General features: G+C 41.1%; 1 protein-coding gene across 2 annotated transcripts in view; it reads right to left on the bottom strand.

Annotated features, from left to right (window-relative positions):
* ANKRD29 (ankyrin repeat domain 29) overlaps positions 1-8,340 on the bottom strand; it is a 31,407-nt gene extending 23,067 nt beyond the window's left edge. For both annotated transcript variants that reach the window (XM_083822343.1, XM_083822344.1), the window contains exons 1-3: positions 8,220-8,340; positions 3,137-3,247; positions 980-1,078 (exon numbers count right to left, since the gene is read on the bottom strand). In XM_083822343.1, the coding sequence (XP_083678469.1) occupies positions 980-1,078; positions 3,137-3,247; positions 8,220-8,240 (231 nt within the window). In that variant the 5' untranslated portion in view covers positions 8,241-8,340. The remainder of the gene's footprint in view (positions 1-979; positions 1,079-3,136; positions 3,248-8,219) is intronic.
* Between the last annotated feature and the right edge of the window lie 8,963 nt (positions 8,341-17,303).

The raw sequence follows: 17,303 nt of genomic DNA, 5'->3' as shown, positions 1-17,303 counted from the left end.
TCTGAAACATACTGACATTCATGGTTAATGCAAGTTTAGGCCAGTTAGTGCAAAGACACTTAAATCATCAAGCATGGCATTCACTGACTCAGTGACTTGAAGACATCAGCATGAGATTCATGCTCTAGTTCCAGGTAACCAAGGAAAATAAGAAACATTTGCTTGGGTTGTTAAAGTGATGAAAATACTGCTGTCCTGCTCTTCCTGCCATCATCCCATGTCACTACATGTCCTCATCAAACTGCTGTTCTTTTGGGGCCAGTACCACTCCGTTGCAGAGCTATTATAGCCAGCACACAGACGAGAATGGCTGTAGATACTCCTTACCACTACTTGAGCAGAGTATGAGGGGAAGGCACTTCTACAAAGCTAGGTGCTGACATTTTCCTTTCCACAAACAAGCAAGTCATGGTGTGAGAGATGTCTTGAATGCAAAGTAGACATGCAGGAAAGGGTGATTAAGTTGTGTGATTGTTTGAGATGAGTTGCCTCGGACTGAAAGGCAGAAACTTCTGGGTATACTGAGTCAAAACAACTCCTGGGCTCACAACAGCATCCTCTTGATGTTAATGACCAAAATCTGCAAGTCAAAAGTAAAGGACTTCTCCTTATCATATCATGTTTATCCCATCCAGAAAGCTGTAAATTACCGTGCCAATAAGTAAAATGGCAGATGCTTAAGTGGAGTAACCTGAGGGTTACACCTCAGATATAAGTACCCCACACCAACACCCATGTGCTGGAAATGTTTGGTGAATTATTTATAAATGTACCTCTGGCATCTCACTTTGTGTTACAAGTTTCAGACATCTGACTCCTTGATGTCCTTAGGAGAGCAGACCCTGTTTATACATGCACAGCACAGCACAGCACAGCACAAATAGGCAGTTGGCAGAAAGCAACAGACAACACTCTTATTATTTCCAATAAACCAACGATCACTTAATCAATCCCTGTCTGAATGCAGAACTTCTCCTACCTCTCTCTGCAGATTGATATCTGCTCCTTGCAACACCAATTCCCGTACACAATCTATGTGGCCATGGTAAGATGCGACCATCAGAGCTGTTGTGCCAAGCTGGGAATAAAGAAAAACAGATCAGTACCTTCGACAGACACCTTCAGCATTGAATCAGGCTGTTTGCAAGAGACAACACCTTCTTCTGAAAAGATGAAGAGTGTTTATGCTTGTTGACCACAGAACCTGTCTGCTCTTTTCCTTTTCCTGAACAGGGGACCAATCTTCCCCTGAACAGATTTGGAGGCAATTTAGAACTTGCTATCATGAATGCTTTGAAAATGAGTAATTAGCAGGTATTAAAAGAAATACGTTACGGACTTGCCTGCAAAGCTAAGCCTGACCATTCAACAAATATGTATGCAATGACTTTGCATTACTGTCCTGAAAAAAGTGTAACAAAAACATCAATAATATTTTGGTTTATGCACAGCTTTTTATCAGAGAATCTCAAAGATATTTGCATCCTTTCCAGAAGAATAACCTTAGACACAGGAGGACAGTGACTTATCTGAGTCACTTAATTTTGAGTCATAGTCAGGAGTAAGGTCCCAGTGTTTTGAATACTAATTCCCTAACTGAATGACTAGGACAAGGTCTGTCTGTGACTCTTCACATTGTACCAGAGAGCTTTCCATAGCAGAACTACCCTTCAGGTTCCCTCAGTACCCCAGTAAGGCCACTGCTCCACTGAAAAAAGACTTAAGTTACATGTATGTGGTGTAAGGGCAACATGCAAAGCCCACATACGTAAGGACACAATTAATCTTTTTAAAACATTCACACATACCAATTCAGTCTAAAGAAGAAATGTGTGACTTTGCAAAAAAAAAAAAAAAAAAAGAAACATGCAGCCTTAATTGTATGAAAATATTTTAGTCTAGAAAATGTGTACGCCTGACAGAATTAAAATCATGATATTTTACAGGGCGTAATAAAAATTCTTAATCGAGGTTTGTCTTATTTTGAGAAAAAAATGAGGAGTAGTGGACCTTCTTTCTTTACATCTATTTCTATCCTCTTTACTTCATGCCCCCATCTATGCATCCCTTCCTCCCTGTCTGAATGACAGTCATAGGATCAACTCCAGATGTATTGCATGGCGAGTACTTGCCTACAGGTCAAAAATGAAATGAAGATGAAAAATAGGTTAAAGACAATGGGCTTAGAAAATCTCTTGCACTTTGAAGGCATTCATAATGAGAGAAGCACGTTACATGCTAGAAGTGGCATTAATCCTGTACAACACAGGCACAACTGTCTGTAAGTCAGTCCCAAGAACAACCAAAGGAAATCTGGGGACTTCTCAACCTCAGTTTTCTCTGGCTCTTTGCAGTAGCTTCGTACAATCAAGTAACAGTACATATGTTATAGACAGAATAGCGAGGCATACACCTTATCTGTGTTTTTAAACCATTTCTAATCTCAAAACTAGTTAGAGACTACAACTATAGTACAAAAAAATAAAAATAAATCCCATGAAATCTGTTGGTCCTCATCAAATTTGGGCTCCTCTTTGCCTGGAGATCTTGCTGTGCCTTCATGTTGGTGTCAGTGCAGGAGATACTGGGGTGGGGAGAGTAGGAAGTCAGGAGGCCAGCACCACAGGCCGTGTGTAGCACACTGCATGCGCCACTCACAGCAGGAATGGCTGCACACCAAATACAAACTTTTACATTGCCTAAGTGGAAACTGTGGTCCAGGGTTATTTTTTAAAAAACTAATTATGAAGAGCAATGTTAGCTGACAGAATCATTGCTACTGGGCTTGGCTGAGTTGATTCTTCACTGTGATCTACTACCACAATGACATTTCCTTGCAAAGAGAAGCCCGAGGTGCTAGGATCTGTGTTTTTAATGTCAGCGCCACAAATAACTATGTAAGACACATTTCTGAGTGCTGGCAAATTCCTAACCCTTTGCCACTGATATAAATCATCATGCTATTTTATCTTGAGTTTCAAACTTGCTTCCTGACAAGGGAAGGTTTTAAATCATGTTCAGGTGTCATGAGACTCTCGAACGTCTCCAGTCAGATCCCTGCCACACCCTCTCTGCAGTGGGTTTCAGAAAGCGATGTAAAATCAGCGCTAAGGGAATATGTGCATGGTGTGCATACACTGTCTTTGCAGTCCACATCTACTCGCCCGCTGTTCAGCAGCAGCTGGAGGAGAGCCAGGTTTCCTTTTCTTGCAGCCCAAAATGCAGCATTGGCGAGCGGTGTTTCTTTCTGGTGGGGAAAAAAAAATAAAGAAAAGAAAAAAGAAAAAACTTAGGAAGACGTATTGGACAAACACGCACGTGCAAATTCTGCATTCAAGCCAGGCATTTTTCAGTTTAGGGAAGCTAATCTGATTTATTTGCACAATTACAGAGATCAGTCTCCCTGTGCTACCCCATACTGTTTCAGGTCTTCCCTGTGTCCATAGCAGCATGACTTTTAGCTTGCTTTATATTAAGAGCTGACGATGCTGTTCCAGATCCCCAGGGAAACATCACAAAAAACAATGTTTTAACTGGTACCTGCATGGTCTGCTTCTGTGGCGGGGCTGAGCCCAGGTACAGAGGCTGATTCATCCCGCTGACATGTCCTGCTGCAGGACATCCTCCTGCATTTCAGGCTAGCTCTCTGCCACTTCTGTCTTTTCCATACAAAGCCCTGGTACGTGAAAAGCATTGCTCATGCATCTCCAACATTATTTGGTTTGCCTCTTTCCTGGAATTAACACCCTGTAGCTGTCAGCATGTGAGTTATTTTCTGGGTGATGCTAGAAAAAGAAGGCTAAAATCTTGCTGTCTACAGCTTTACGAATTCATTTGCTATATAAACAAGGCAATATGTAAGGCAAAACAGAGAAACTCTGAAATCTAGACTTCACAGACCACTATTAATAACATTGGTAGCTTTCTCAGTCAAACAATGGCACAATTGGCACAAACAATGGCACAAAGCAACTTCTCCGCAGGAGCAAAATATTACTGCCTCAGCATAGGAGGAGGACATTAAAAAAAAAAAAAAAAGAAAAGAGAGACAAACTTTGCTGTTGACCTCCTTGTCTGATCCCTGCAGGCAGCTGCCAAAATGCCGTGCTGATGGGTAAGCAACATGGCAGCAGAAGCGCTGAGGTGAAACAAAGCTACGGTGGCAATGGTACATATATCTTACAGCAGGCTTGTGCCTCTGTTTTTGAATAAGGCCAAATATCACTAACAGTTCAGTAGAGCATCACATCATTGATGGTATCTCAGACCAAAACAGTGCCAATAATTCAGGGACCTTACTTTCCAGAGAATTCTGCCTTCAGGATAACACACAGAGAGAGCAGAATGGATATAAAAGTCAATCGTTCCGCTTCAGAATATTTGATGCATACTTTCCCATGTCTAAATGTCAATGCACAAGTGTAATGTGATAGAGAACTACAATTAAATAGTTTTATGGCTGACACTTAAAATATATCCATAGATCAGAGTTGAAATTGCTTCCTTCAGTGACTAGCTTGTAATAAACCTCCCAGAAACCAGCAGGCACAAGATCACTTCTCTGTGAATTTATTCCATTTCCATCACACTGAGAATTTTTAATTGGTTGCATTTTTAATATTCATAGGTGTTAGCAGGTCATAAAATTGGCAACTGTTTGAGACGAGAAGTTTCACCCATTCAGTAAATTGTGGGACAGTTCCCATAAATCATTAGTAATATTTCTTGTACCAGCACATATAGGGGCAGGAGACTGAAAAAGAAAATTACAACAAACACAATAGGCTTAATTTTGATTTTCTTTTTACAGCTGACAAACTGCTTTTCCTCTGGTGAATCTACTGATAATGTGGATCAAAACAGAGCTAGCTCTTTATGCCCTCCTTGCTGGTGACCAGTCAGGAAGCACGGTTATTCCACCTTTACCCTTACAACCACTCAAATTGTATGTAATAGCAGGCAGGTGACCTAAACACACAGTGGCCCATGTTGTCCTTTTTGCTCTAGTTTATTTATAGAGGTCATAGTTAGGGATATTGTCTTTATTAAGATATTCTGTAATTCCTACAGTAGTTCTCCAGCAAAGATGTCCTCACACTTTGGATTAGATTCAAGGAAGAACTCTCAAATGCATCAAGGACATGAAATTAGGTTTTTCCCAGTGGTGTTTCTGACCCAATTTGTAATGATCACTATCAGTGCTTGTAATTCCCCTCGTGACCCCCAAAGTGCTGGGGATTCCTTACATAGCAGTTGTGTATAGAGCACGCTCAGACTATCAGCTATGTAATGATTAGATAGAAAAAGCAAACACGAATCTGAGCTGTTTTATATGCTAAGATGAATGGACTTTGTAAAACCATTCAAGCAACCCGGACACTCTACAGGGACAACCTCAAGAAAAACCATGTAGCAATTTGTCTACTGCCTTCAAACCAAGGATTTATATCTGTGCTTTTCGTTTTCAGGTGATATCAACAATACTGACATCACTAAGAGACACAATATGATATATTAGCTTGGAATTATTAATCTGATTAACTGAATATTTTTTAGCAATGAACTGGTTTTAAACCAAAGGATATGACATACACCTTGATTGCTGTTGCTCAGTTATGAATTCAGTCCTGTCTCATCAGATACTTCTTAGGGAGAGGCAATGTTGAATTACAAGAGATTACTTGGATAAAGTTTTGATGCAATTCTTATTATAAAGCTAGTCTGCTCCTAATAACTTCTTAAAATAAACAAATGGTTCTCAGCATTGACAGTCAGGGAACAGAACATATTAAACTTTTGGAAAAAGTGATGCCATTTTTCACCAAAGCATTAGCTAATATTTCATTATGTCATTTGCTCCAGCACCAACAATTTTCGGGATACAATTTCCTTTATTTCATCAAGGTCTCTAAAACATTACTGCAAAGTTTGGCTGCATTATTCATTTCAATTGTTTGTATGCCTTTTGGAGAGCTCAGAGGTGAAATGCTTGCCTTCTACTGATGCTGTGTTGACATCAAGCAAAAATACTTATTCAAAAATGGATTAGAGGAAAATATATCTTATAAATTTATCAAGATCATTTCTACACAAGAATGCAGAAAAAGTAAAATGTGATAAAGTAACTGTATGTGTCATCTAAGGAAGACTGAAGAGAAAAGTATCATTTAAATGCTGTGACCACCAGCTCCCGCTCCCTGCCCTACATATCACTTGCTGTTTGCAAGGAAGAGGCAGGTCACAGTAGGGTAAAAGCTGAGGAAGATGAGTCTAGCTCTTAAATAGTGATCTCGAAGTTGAAAGAAAAGAAAAAGAGAAAGAAAAGAGAGAAGGAGAACACTAGTCCAGAGTTTGGTTCCTTGTACTGTCAAAATACAAGAAAATTTCCTTTTCTTATTCAGTTTCCAAACCAGTCCTGGTGGAAAGGAGGAGTCAAGTGAAAAGTTTTAAGAAAAAGAACTGGAAATCAGGATCAAGCGTGATATAACAGAAGAAGTTAGTTGGACTTTGGAGGAAAGACTTTATTTTTAGACTTAGTAAAGACTCTAATTTATTAGATAGTAATACATCCTACATGATGGAGCATGAGTAAAGAGACAGGTAGTTGAAGATACAGGTGTAAGTTAAGGCAGGCAAAAGCACAGAGAATGTGATAGAAGAAGAGAGGATGTTCACGTGTATAGACAATGAGAATGAACTAGAAATGCTAGCTTGTGGGTAAGAAGGATAATAAGATGGAAAAACATGAATAGGCAGTAGCAACTGGAGACTGGTTGGAGTCCAAAGTAAGTGCACAGCCTTCTGAGAGAAAGGGAAAATACCAAGGAAAAAAACACAGAAAAGAGAGAAAAAAACGGAGGCCTGCAGTTCTCCAGAGGGAGAGAGAGCAGGCACTGAGCTACCTTGGGCAGGAGGGAACACAAACTGAAAAATGGCACAAAAAGGGAGCAGATAGGGACAGAGCAGAAAAGAAGATCTGAAGGACAAGATTAAAACAACAACAACAACAAAAAAAACATGGAGGCCAAAAAGGTAGGAGGTGGCAACAATATGGGGCTGGCACCTTAGTTGCTGACAAAAGAAGAGGAGAAAGGCCATGAGCAAATTAGGGTGGGTGCTGATGAGAAACAAAGGTGGGAGCAACTCATGGAGACAGAGTGGAGGGGCAGGAGAGAATAAAGAGGTATGGGGCCAAGGAAGGACAAAAAATGAGATGAACGCTGAAATTTCACCACTCAGCACATGGCAGGTGCCCTGCTCCCTGACAAATCAGGGCTTCGGCTGCAGTTGGGAACCACCTGCAGCGCTGAGCAGTCCTGCCATCGAAATAGCACCGTGCAAGCGCAGCACCAGCACTGCCGGGGGAGATGCATTGACAGGAGGGAGAGGGAAACACAGTGAACAACCCTTCCAATAAAGCAACGCAGCACGAGCAACATGGCAGAGGACTGGCATGGAGCTGGTGATCAATAAGTGAAGAGCAAGCACAGCATCCAGAAAGTGCATGAACTGAGGAGATGTACCTCTAGCCTAAACGTAATTCTGTTATCATCAGTAAATTGCTGCTTGCTTCCCTCTTTGCCAATTGATCTTATTAATCCTGTCCTCTGATTTAAAAAAAAAACAAACTTATTTTAGGCATGGTTTTGACTATGACTGCTCTGGCGTGGGTTTGGATGGCAGAAGCACAGTGACAGGAACCACAGAAAAGGGAACGAACCAGCCGAGCTTCGGTGGCCACCGCAGCCTGAGCCGGGGAGCAGGGCTGAAAGCTGCTTCCTAACTATTACACAACCAGCGCCAGCAGAGAGGGCTGGAAAAGTCGAGGGGAGGCTCCCGGCTGCATCAAAACCTCCGGAGCACAGACCCTGAAGCCAGCGGAGGGCCGTGATTTACGCACCGCCGGGCGCCCGGCCTGCGGGGGGACCTCAGCTGCGCAAAGCGCCCGCTCCCCCAGGGGCACCCCACAGACCGGGAAGGGCGCTTCTATTTCCTTCTTCCCCCCCGCCAAAAACCGCCCCTCCCACCGTTCTTTCTGAAAATATAAATAAATTAATTAATTAACGAAGCTTTAATTCTAAGAATACGATGGAACGTTTTGCCGGCTGCCGGCACGGAAAGCTCAAAAAATAAAAAATTAAAAAGGAAGCGGGAGGGCTATATGTTCCTATCCCTTGTGTGTGTGTGTTCCCCCCCCCCCCCCCCCCCCCCCCGCTCACCTTGAAGGACATCCTGAGCATCCCCGCTCCGCGCCTCTCCGCGCAGCTCCGCGGGGCCGGGGCGGGGCGCAGCGCCTCCCTTCCTCCCTCCCTCCTTCCCTCCTTCTCTCTTTCCCTCTCTCCCTCCCTCCCTCCCTCCCTTCCTCCTTCCCTCCTTCCCTCCTTCCCTCCTTTCCTCCTTCCCTTCTTCTCTCCTTCCCTCCTTCCCTCCCTCCCTCCTTCCCTCCTTCCCTTCTTCTCCCCTTCCCTCCTTCCCTCCCTCCCGCAGGTTTGGATGCTCGGGAGTTTCTTGCCATCAGTCCCGTTTAAAGGCTGGGCGGCGGTGGTGGAATTTTTACTTTTGATGATGATGATGATGGTGATTTTTTAATCAGCTCCCACACCACCCCCACGTACCATCCCAAAATGCAAGCCCCACCCCCCCCCCCCGGCGGCTGGCACAAAGCTGCAGACGGGGCACACGATGGTGAGCGTCCCCTATGGCATCCCCGTAGCACCAACACTGTCCTGCATGGGTGATGTGCGCCCATTAGACAGCCAATAAATTCCTGATGGCTTAATTTTAAGTCTGTGCGAGCGAGCAAGCAGAAAGCCGGTGCGTGTCCCGTTTCGCCTGGCTGCCACAGATTTCATTCAAAGCCTGCGTGATACAAAGTAGGCAAAACGGGGCATGCTCTGGTGGGAGATTCCTGAATTTCTCTGCTATTGTTGGTTTAAACAGAGCCCTTAGGGATTTTCTTCTTTTGATGTACACACATAAATGCCATTCACAAGAAAATTACGCGTGTGCATTTAGAGAATATGCTCGCACTAAGATCCAAGCAGTTTATTCTACAAATCCGCAAGCAGTGTTTTCTGCAGATTTTTTTTTTCCTGGGGCAAAATTCTGTGCATACAGTAAAACAAACTGTAGGCAAGCAGATGAAAGCTGCCAATAGCATAAGCTCATTTAAGACTGTATGGCCTGGTGTGAACCTAGCCTTAATTACTGAGCAGATCATACAAACATGATCGATCATTCTGATTGTTCCTGGAATTTAAAAATACTGAATAAACTCAGCAGATTGCACAGTTAAGAGTCATCCTTGCTCTGATCCAGTTGCACAGCTCTACTTGCCCACTGATAGAGGAAAATATTAGCAATCAGTGCACGCTCCCTGCCTCACCCCTGGAAAATCCCTGTATTTATCCAATCTATTGTGAGTAACATGCCAACCATTTAACATTCGTCAGCCAGAATGTGACAATTCTGACAAAGAAAAAACAAAATTCTCTGGATGAATGACAAAATAGGAGACTAATGCAGTGCAGGCATTGATTTTTTTTCTTTCTCTGTACTTATTTTAGCCAACAAGGAACAAATTTTGAAGTGCCTTTCTCAATTTGCCCACAAAAGCTGAAATTATTTTCAATTGCATGTGGTCTGTGACTACAGAAGATGCAAGAAAAAAAAATAAGTCTATGTGGAAAAAAAATCAGTATTAATAATACTACAGTTAAAACTGTTATTCATATTTCCTAGTTTCTACCCCTTTTCCTGATATTATTTATCCTCACCTTTCTCCTGCTCTGCTAGGTCCTGAAGTTGGTGGTTTCATTCTGGTGGTGGTGGCCTGGGATGTTAGGGTGAGCTGTCAGCTGTCCCTTACTGTGGGGAATACGATGTGCATGTTGACAGCTTCTTCTTTCTCCCTGGAGGATGTGCACAGGGTCATCTTATGTCCTTGCTAACACTTATATCTTGCTCTTTCTTCACTGGTCTGTAGCTCCACATTCCAGCCAAACTCATTATACATGTTGGCTTTTATGTTTGTTAGATGTCATTTTTTTGTTCTTTTTGTCAGTCCCTACATCTATTTTTGTCCATCTCCAGGTCTACATTTCTGAACCTGACCATTGTCAAATTGTTGTGACTGTGGGGGCACTGGTGCCAAGCTTGTGTCCCATCTCTTATTATCCCGTGCCCATATTCAACTACTGTGCATCCTGTGTCTCCACTTCTCAAGGCCTTCGTCATCATACCGGACCTGCATTTCTCTACTCTGTCTCATTACATTAGAGTTGTAAAGCCAAGGTGGTATGATACAAAGATAAACAAAAGTAAATCAAATTGTTCATAGACACCTGGACAATTAGAAGTGTTGCTGTTAGAGCTAAACTGTGTAAAACAAAGTTGTGGGAAGGTCAAGAAAAGTCTTGGCAGAGCAGGTCCAGCAGTTCTGGGACCTTGCAAACTCAGTGCAAAGTCTATGGCCTAGCAATACTACTACAGTATCTCAGGGATATGCAGTTGCACTACCCACATCTCCCCTGTTCTTGATTCTTGGCAGGACATCTCATACTGCAAGATGTTTGAACCGGTTGGGATTTGTTACCTGTTTGGCACAATTCATCTGCAGGGCAGTAGGCTGCATGCCTGCCACATAATATTTCATCACAATGACTATTACAAATATCCTTAGTCATGTTGTTTTGTACAAATCCAAGGGGTATCTAAAATTAACTGATGGGACAAATGAAAGCAATGCCTTTAAAAGCTGACTCAACTATTCTGTGTAAGTCATAAGCAAACCTTTCCTAAGCCAGAACAGCTCAGGCACACCTATATATGTAGAGTTAAAAGAAGTGGCACAGATTTGGGGTTAATCAAAACATTCATTTGGAGATCTTGATCCAGACATCCACAAGCTTTTATGCAAACATATGCATTTTCTTCTATTTGCCTAAAAATAGAGACCAACAAGCAAATACACGTTTAGAAATATCATTGAGGCACAATATGTTTGCTTGTTGTGTAAGTAAACAAATCTATTTCGACAGAGTATGGTGGCTAGTGTATGTTTTTTAACTTCAGTGAGCTGTAACGTGGGGTTCTGCCCCCATCTTAAGAACCTATGGCTGAATTTGATTGTCATCTTCTAGACTCCAAAGTTTTTCCTATTTCCTGTATGGCAGTATGACTATCGTGTTGATGCATTTGCTTTCGGTATCATATGTGTAAAACCACCGATGGGAGCCTGTGACATTTACTGTCTGATTGTAACCTATTCTTTTCTAAAGTTTTAAAGAAGGTGAAGATCTTAACATGTTACTGATTTCAGCTGTGTCTGCATTGTCTTCTTTCCTGTGACATGAATATTTAGTTATTTGAATGTTCAAAAAATGTAAATATGTTTGTATGCTTTTCCAGAAAGAAATGATTGATCCAAAAATGAAAAAGGTAATTTAAAATTTAAATTGGAACAATCTTCAGCAGTTTCCATTACAAATTTTGAAATTAGGCTTACAAAACCCTAATTCTACTTGGTTAACAAGAACAATATTTTAAAAGGCTGCAGTTGACAAATTCTTGACTATGCTGGATAAAAAGGTAACACCACAGTGAAGAACAAATTGTATTTCTATTTTATTAAAGTTATACATTCCCTACTCTTGTTGTCTCAGAGCAGTTTTAAAAACATGAATCATCACCTTCTAGAGGACTGTTGTGTGTTTCTGCCTATGACCTCCTATGTAGACTTGAGCAAGACTTTTGTGCCAAAATCTTCAAAAATATCTTCTGGGGCTTCCTTACGTTCTCTTGCCTTATACAGGACAAACAGGACAAAGGCTGCTTTTGAAAGCGTCAACCTATGGTTTTTGCACATCAGTTTTCACCAGCAAGATTCAGTATTGGCACACAGTAAGACAGCAGCTCTAAAACGTCTTTCTCTTTCCCTGAGTTTTGGGCCATTTATGCTGCTAAAATCAGTTTGTATCTTGGCTAAAGCCTGTGGTGCACTGTGGAGTGAACTGAGCTTGCCAGTTTGGACAGCAGCAGCAGATCTGCTGTGCTAGACTGAAGGTTTGTGCAGACCAACAAGTCCAACTGCTTGGCAAGATAAATCAGACCATGCTGATCTCTCTGCCAATGTCTACATTAGTGTTTTAGTCTGGATCGGGAGTACGCTTCTGAAGGGAATGACCCAATTGTCTCCCTTTATTGTGCTGTTGTTCTTACTGTGATCTTGCAGTATGCAAACTGGATCAATTTTCTGAACTAAACTCGAAGAATTTCTACAGGGGCAGACTTAGCCAACTGCAGCTGCAAGTGGGTATTCATGTCCTGGAACTGAATGACAGATAATCTGAATTTAAGAAAACAAACAAACAAAAATGAAAGCACGCCACAACATAAATGGGTACAGTATGGGCTTCAGGTCCTCAGCACCAACCGTTTGCTCTACAGACCAACTCCTGTTAGTCTGCACTACTAGCAAAGCAGACAGCCTGTTTTTCCAAAGTAGATCGCTACTACCACCATAACCAGCTTAGATATCTCTACACTATAATGAAGTCTTTGGTGCAGAAGAAAGACCTTATAATACTCTGGCTGGTACAGCTATGTTGGCCCATCCCCCTGCCTAAGAAGTAGCCAAAGCCTTGTGCCACTGGTCCTTACCCTTTCCCTGTGCGTGTTCTCTCATCCAGTGAGAATTTGGGAAGTTTCAGTATTTGCCCAGGATTTATAGAAGTCCTGCAGTAACTATAAATTGGCCACAAAAATAAACCACAGAAATTCTAAGCCTGCCCAATTGTGATTTACTGTAGACTTAACTATATGCGTGCTCTATCTACACTCTGCTTGGACACTGTGAGCTCAATCTGTTCAAGATGCACTGTGCATAGGCAAATACATGTTACAGAGCATGAACAATAAATGTAGTACTTTCTAGGCATGCTGTATCTACTCAGCACAGCTTGTGTCATCGGCTTGTACCTGTGCAACAAGAGTGATACACCCTCGAGTGCCTGGGCATGCTCGAGTGCCTGGGAGTATTAATCATTCCTAAACCAGCATGCTAAATCACCTGGGAGTATTATTTTGTCCAAAGAGAATCCTCAACTGCTTCTTGATTGCAGCTTTTAATGTCCTTTGGCTCCTTCACAGGCACTTAGTGTTGAAGACATGGGCTTCCTTTTTTAAATGAGAATAGCACGATTTATCTCATGTGAGATGCTTGAACAACCAGAGATAAGAACAGCTGCATGTCTCAAATGGATAAATGCTTATGTAATTAGCTAACTTTTTTTTTTTCCAAAATGCTACGACATTATGAGGTGAATATTGAGTGCAATATAATATTATTCCAACTTTCATTTACTATATTTTGGAGAACCACTCCAAAAATAGGAATAGTGAAAGATCTGCGAAGGGTTTCTAAATTAGTTAGATGAACTGATATTTTACTTCCAGCCTTCACCTGTGGATACAAGAAGTCATAGATCATAAAAACAACAATACACATGCATCAATATTTCACTGTTAAAATGCACAGGCACACACACATACTAGGTGCCTCACAGCCTTGCTACTGAGGTGGTATGCAATCACCTTATTCCATCTATTTAGGAACAGAAAAGATGCCATTCATTTCAAGTGAAAATGTTATTCTTGCTAACACTCTATGGACAAAGATTTCAATAATGTAATTTCAAGAAGATCTGATGTTTGAGACACTGCAATCAGAAAGTTCTGTCATATAATGACAATTTATTCAAGTTGTCAACTTACTCATCTTATTCTTAGACTGCATCAGATTGATTCATGTTGTAACTCCTTTCCAGTACATTTGTACCTCTTTTATGAGACTGATTTGAGATTTTGGCAAACACTTATGAGTGATTCTCTCAGGAACCTTACCTGGTTTTGTTGACACCTTAGCTGTACAAAGAACCTAATTTAATTTGAAAATGAAATACTGAAAAATTCAGAGAAAATGAATCCAACAGATTCAGTGACTGTCAATTTTACCATTACCAGGCACACTGTAGTCTCCAATTTGTATATTGCACTTTTCATGTAAAGATTTTATATTACTGTTATCTCTGTTTTACAAGTTGGGAGGCTGAATAAAGGAAAGAGCGTTTTTTTTTTTTCCTAGATCACATAGCAAGCTCATAGAAGGATCAGAATTAGGTTCTGCATTTGGCTGAAACATAAACTTTGGAAAAAATAATCAGCATATACTCCATGTAACATGTTGGAAGTTTACTACTCCTTCAGTCCCAAAGCCAAACTCGAGGTGCACAGTGCTCTCTACATGTTCTCTCCACTGATTACAGCTCAGGCTGCTTAACTGGAGTCCTTTTTTTTTGTGTTTGAGAAGCAAATACTATGCTGTGTATAATTAAGAAAGTTGTGTACTGTAATAAACCACAAATTCACAGCTCTTTGTCTAAGATCTGCCATGAATTATATCTCCATAATTAGGCAGCGCAAGGTCTCTCACGCACCTAGCATAGGACATATTTCATTCGAGTACTTCACAGACAGAACTGGGAATGGAAAAGTGTAACAGCTCATACCTGTTAAATAGCACTGCCCATAGGAAAAACAAATCTATTTCTACCTTGCTCAGCTTTGCAATTTGAGTTCTAGCTGCTTGGAGCTGTACGGCACAAACTTCTGAATGAGACAGCAGCTGATTCTGACTAGTTTTCATGAGATCCTTTCAAAGGCAGAGAGCTTTCCCTATAACATTTGACCAATCTGCTTCCTACACTGTCCTCAACCATTTTTCATTTAAAAGTTGGTAACAGATTTTAGTAACCCTGAAAGCAAACCCAAACATGAATACAGGCTGGGTGATGAGTGGATTGAGAGCAGCCATATGGAGAAGAACTTGGGGTTATTGGTGCACAAAAAAGTGAATATAAGACAGCAATGTGCACTTGTAGCTCATGCAGTTGAATCTGGGACTGCATCAAAAGAATTGTAGCTAGCAGGTCGGGGGATGTGATTCTGTACCTCTACTCTTGTGAGACCCCACCTGGAGTACTGCATTCAGCCCCGGTTTCCCAGGCATAAGAGAGGCATGGGCCTGTTGGAGCAGGTCCAGAGGAGGGCCGTGAGGATGATCGGGGGCTGGAGCACCTTCCTATAAAGACAGGCTGAGAGAACTAGTGTTGTTAACCTGCAGAAGAGAAGGATCTGTGGAGACCTCATTGTGGCCTCCCAGTATCCAAAGGGGGCCTCCAAGAAAGATGGAGAAGGACTCTGTTAGGGAGTGTAGTGATAGGACAAGGGGGAATGGTTTTAAACTAAGAGATAGAATTAGATTAGACATAAGGAGGAAATTCTTCACTCAGAGGGTGGTGAGGCACTGGCACAGGCTGCCCAGAGAAGCTGTGGATGCCCCATCCTTGGAGGTGTTCAAGGCTAGGTTGGATGGAGCCCTGGGCAACCTGGTCTTGTGGGTGGCATCCCTGCCCATGACAGGGGGCTTGAAACTAGGTGATCTTCAAGGTCCCTTCCAACCCAAACTATTCTATGATTCTAAATCTGCAAACTGCTGCCCAAAAAGTTTCCTTTCACTGTCTGGCCCATAAGAGGAGTAAGTGCTACAAATTATTCCTTTCACACAGGCGATGGAGCTCTGTGCTGAAGTTTTAAATGTTTAGTCCAAGTTCAGACACTGGTGAGTGCCTGTGCAGAGAACGATGCTCTGAACTGTAGAAGAAATGAATGATTGGTCTGTCATTTCAGAGTTGCAGCAAGTCAGTATTTCATCATTTTATCTTTATGCATTTATTTAATTATAAAAGAAGTAAAGTAGTTATTCAAGATACATCTGAGTCTAAATCGTGAAAAAAAATAGTCTAGAAGGACTGTACCAAGTACTTGTTCAGTTAATGCTGAAATGGTGGGATCTTTTCAGCATGCTATTATTCCTTTAAAATATGTTGTATCTTTGGCTTTACATAAAGTTGTTACTTTTAGTAGACTGAGAAGTCTTGAAGTTCACACTATGACTATGCTGGTGATATCCGTGAAATACCAAAATTTTAAAAGAATTTAACTGAAATTTAGCTTCTGACAGTATAAGATCATAATTAATATACCTCCTTCCAGAAAGACAGAAATTATAAATGTTCTACAAATAAAATATCTCACAATAATGCACTGTTAGTTAATATATTTTTTTCTTGTTCAAGCAAATGCATTTAAACCATCAGTAACTTTGACAAAGCACTAAATAAAACAAACGATTTTCCATCCAGCTGATTGTTTACATTAGTTTTTCCTTTGCTAAACTGTAGCATAACCTGCTACATGTGCTATTTCTCGTTTCCATAATATTTATAAAAATACAGGCCGATTCTACTAAAACTATCACATAAACAATGTACTTTGAGTTACTCTTTATTTTGAGAGATACTCTTAGAAAAGAAGAGTAATAGCAAGAGAAATAGTAAAAATTACTGTAGAAACTAAACCTGCAGACTTTGCTGGCAAACTGTACCAAATATTTATGCATCCTACAAACCATATAAAAATAGAATAGAGAATTTACAAAACTGAACCTGAAAAAGGAAAAGTTTATCTAATAATAGAAATAGTTTACCCAACACGTTCATAACCATATGCATTCATCCTTTTAAGGAGCTACTGCCTTGAATTTTTCTTTTCACTCCATGGCCCTTTTGCTGAGGCCTTCTGTGAGAGATGGTTTCATATAAAATTTGCTGCTATAAGCCAGTGCAAGGACACATAGGTTCTAGGAACCACAAGAGCATCGTTAAACTTCCTTCATGTGGACCTGATGCCTGGGTTAGCGACCTAGGAATCAAAGACAAGTTAGCATTGTACTTGAATAAATAGTACAGAATAATTTCCACAAATCTTCATTTGAGTGTTTCAATGCGTTTGCTCTTTTGTTTCCTCTTTTCCATTTCTTCCTAGCAAACGAATGCTTTCAGCTACAAAGATGAAGCGACTTATCATGGAACTCAACTACCAGCTAAGACTAATTTTCCATCTGGTAAAAAGCACCATCGTCCCTTGTTCACTCATTGACAAATGCATTTCAGCATTCAAACAGCTGAACTTAAAGTTTACTTGTATGTTAGCATCTACACAGGTACATCATGCTTTAACATTTTTTATCCTTCCCCTCCCCAAGCTGGAATTTTGCCCTCCTGAAGTTTTACTGCTTCAGGACACTGACACTGTGTGCAGATTGTGACTGCATGTTCTCTTCAGCTATCATTTCCTTTTCCTTTCCCTGCTTATCCTCTGTATATATTGATTTTATGACTCAG

The sequence above is a fragment of the Anser anser genome (genome assembly GCF_964211835.1).
Source record: "Anser anser genome assembly, chromosome: 2".
In the NCBI taxonomy this organism is placed as follows: domain Eukaryota; kingdom Metazoa; phylum Chordata; class Aves; order Anseriformes; family Anatidae; genus Anser; species Anser anser.
The sequence above is the reverse complement of the archived record's forward strand: the minus strand, read 5'-3'. Positions and strand labels throughout refer to the sequence as shown.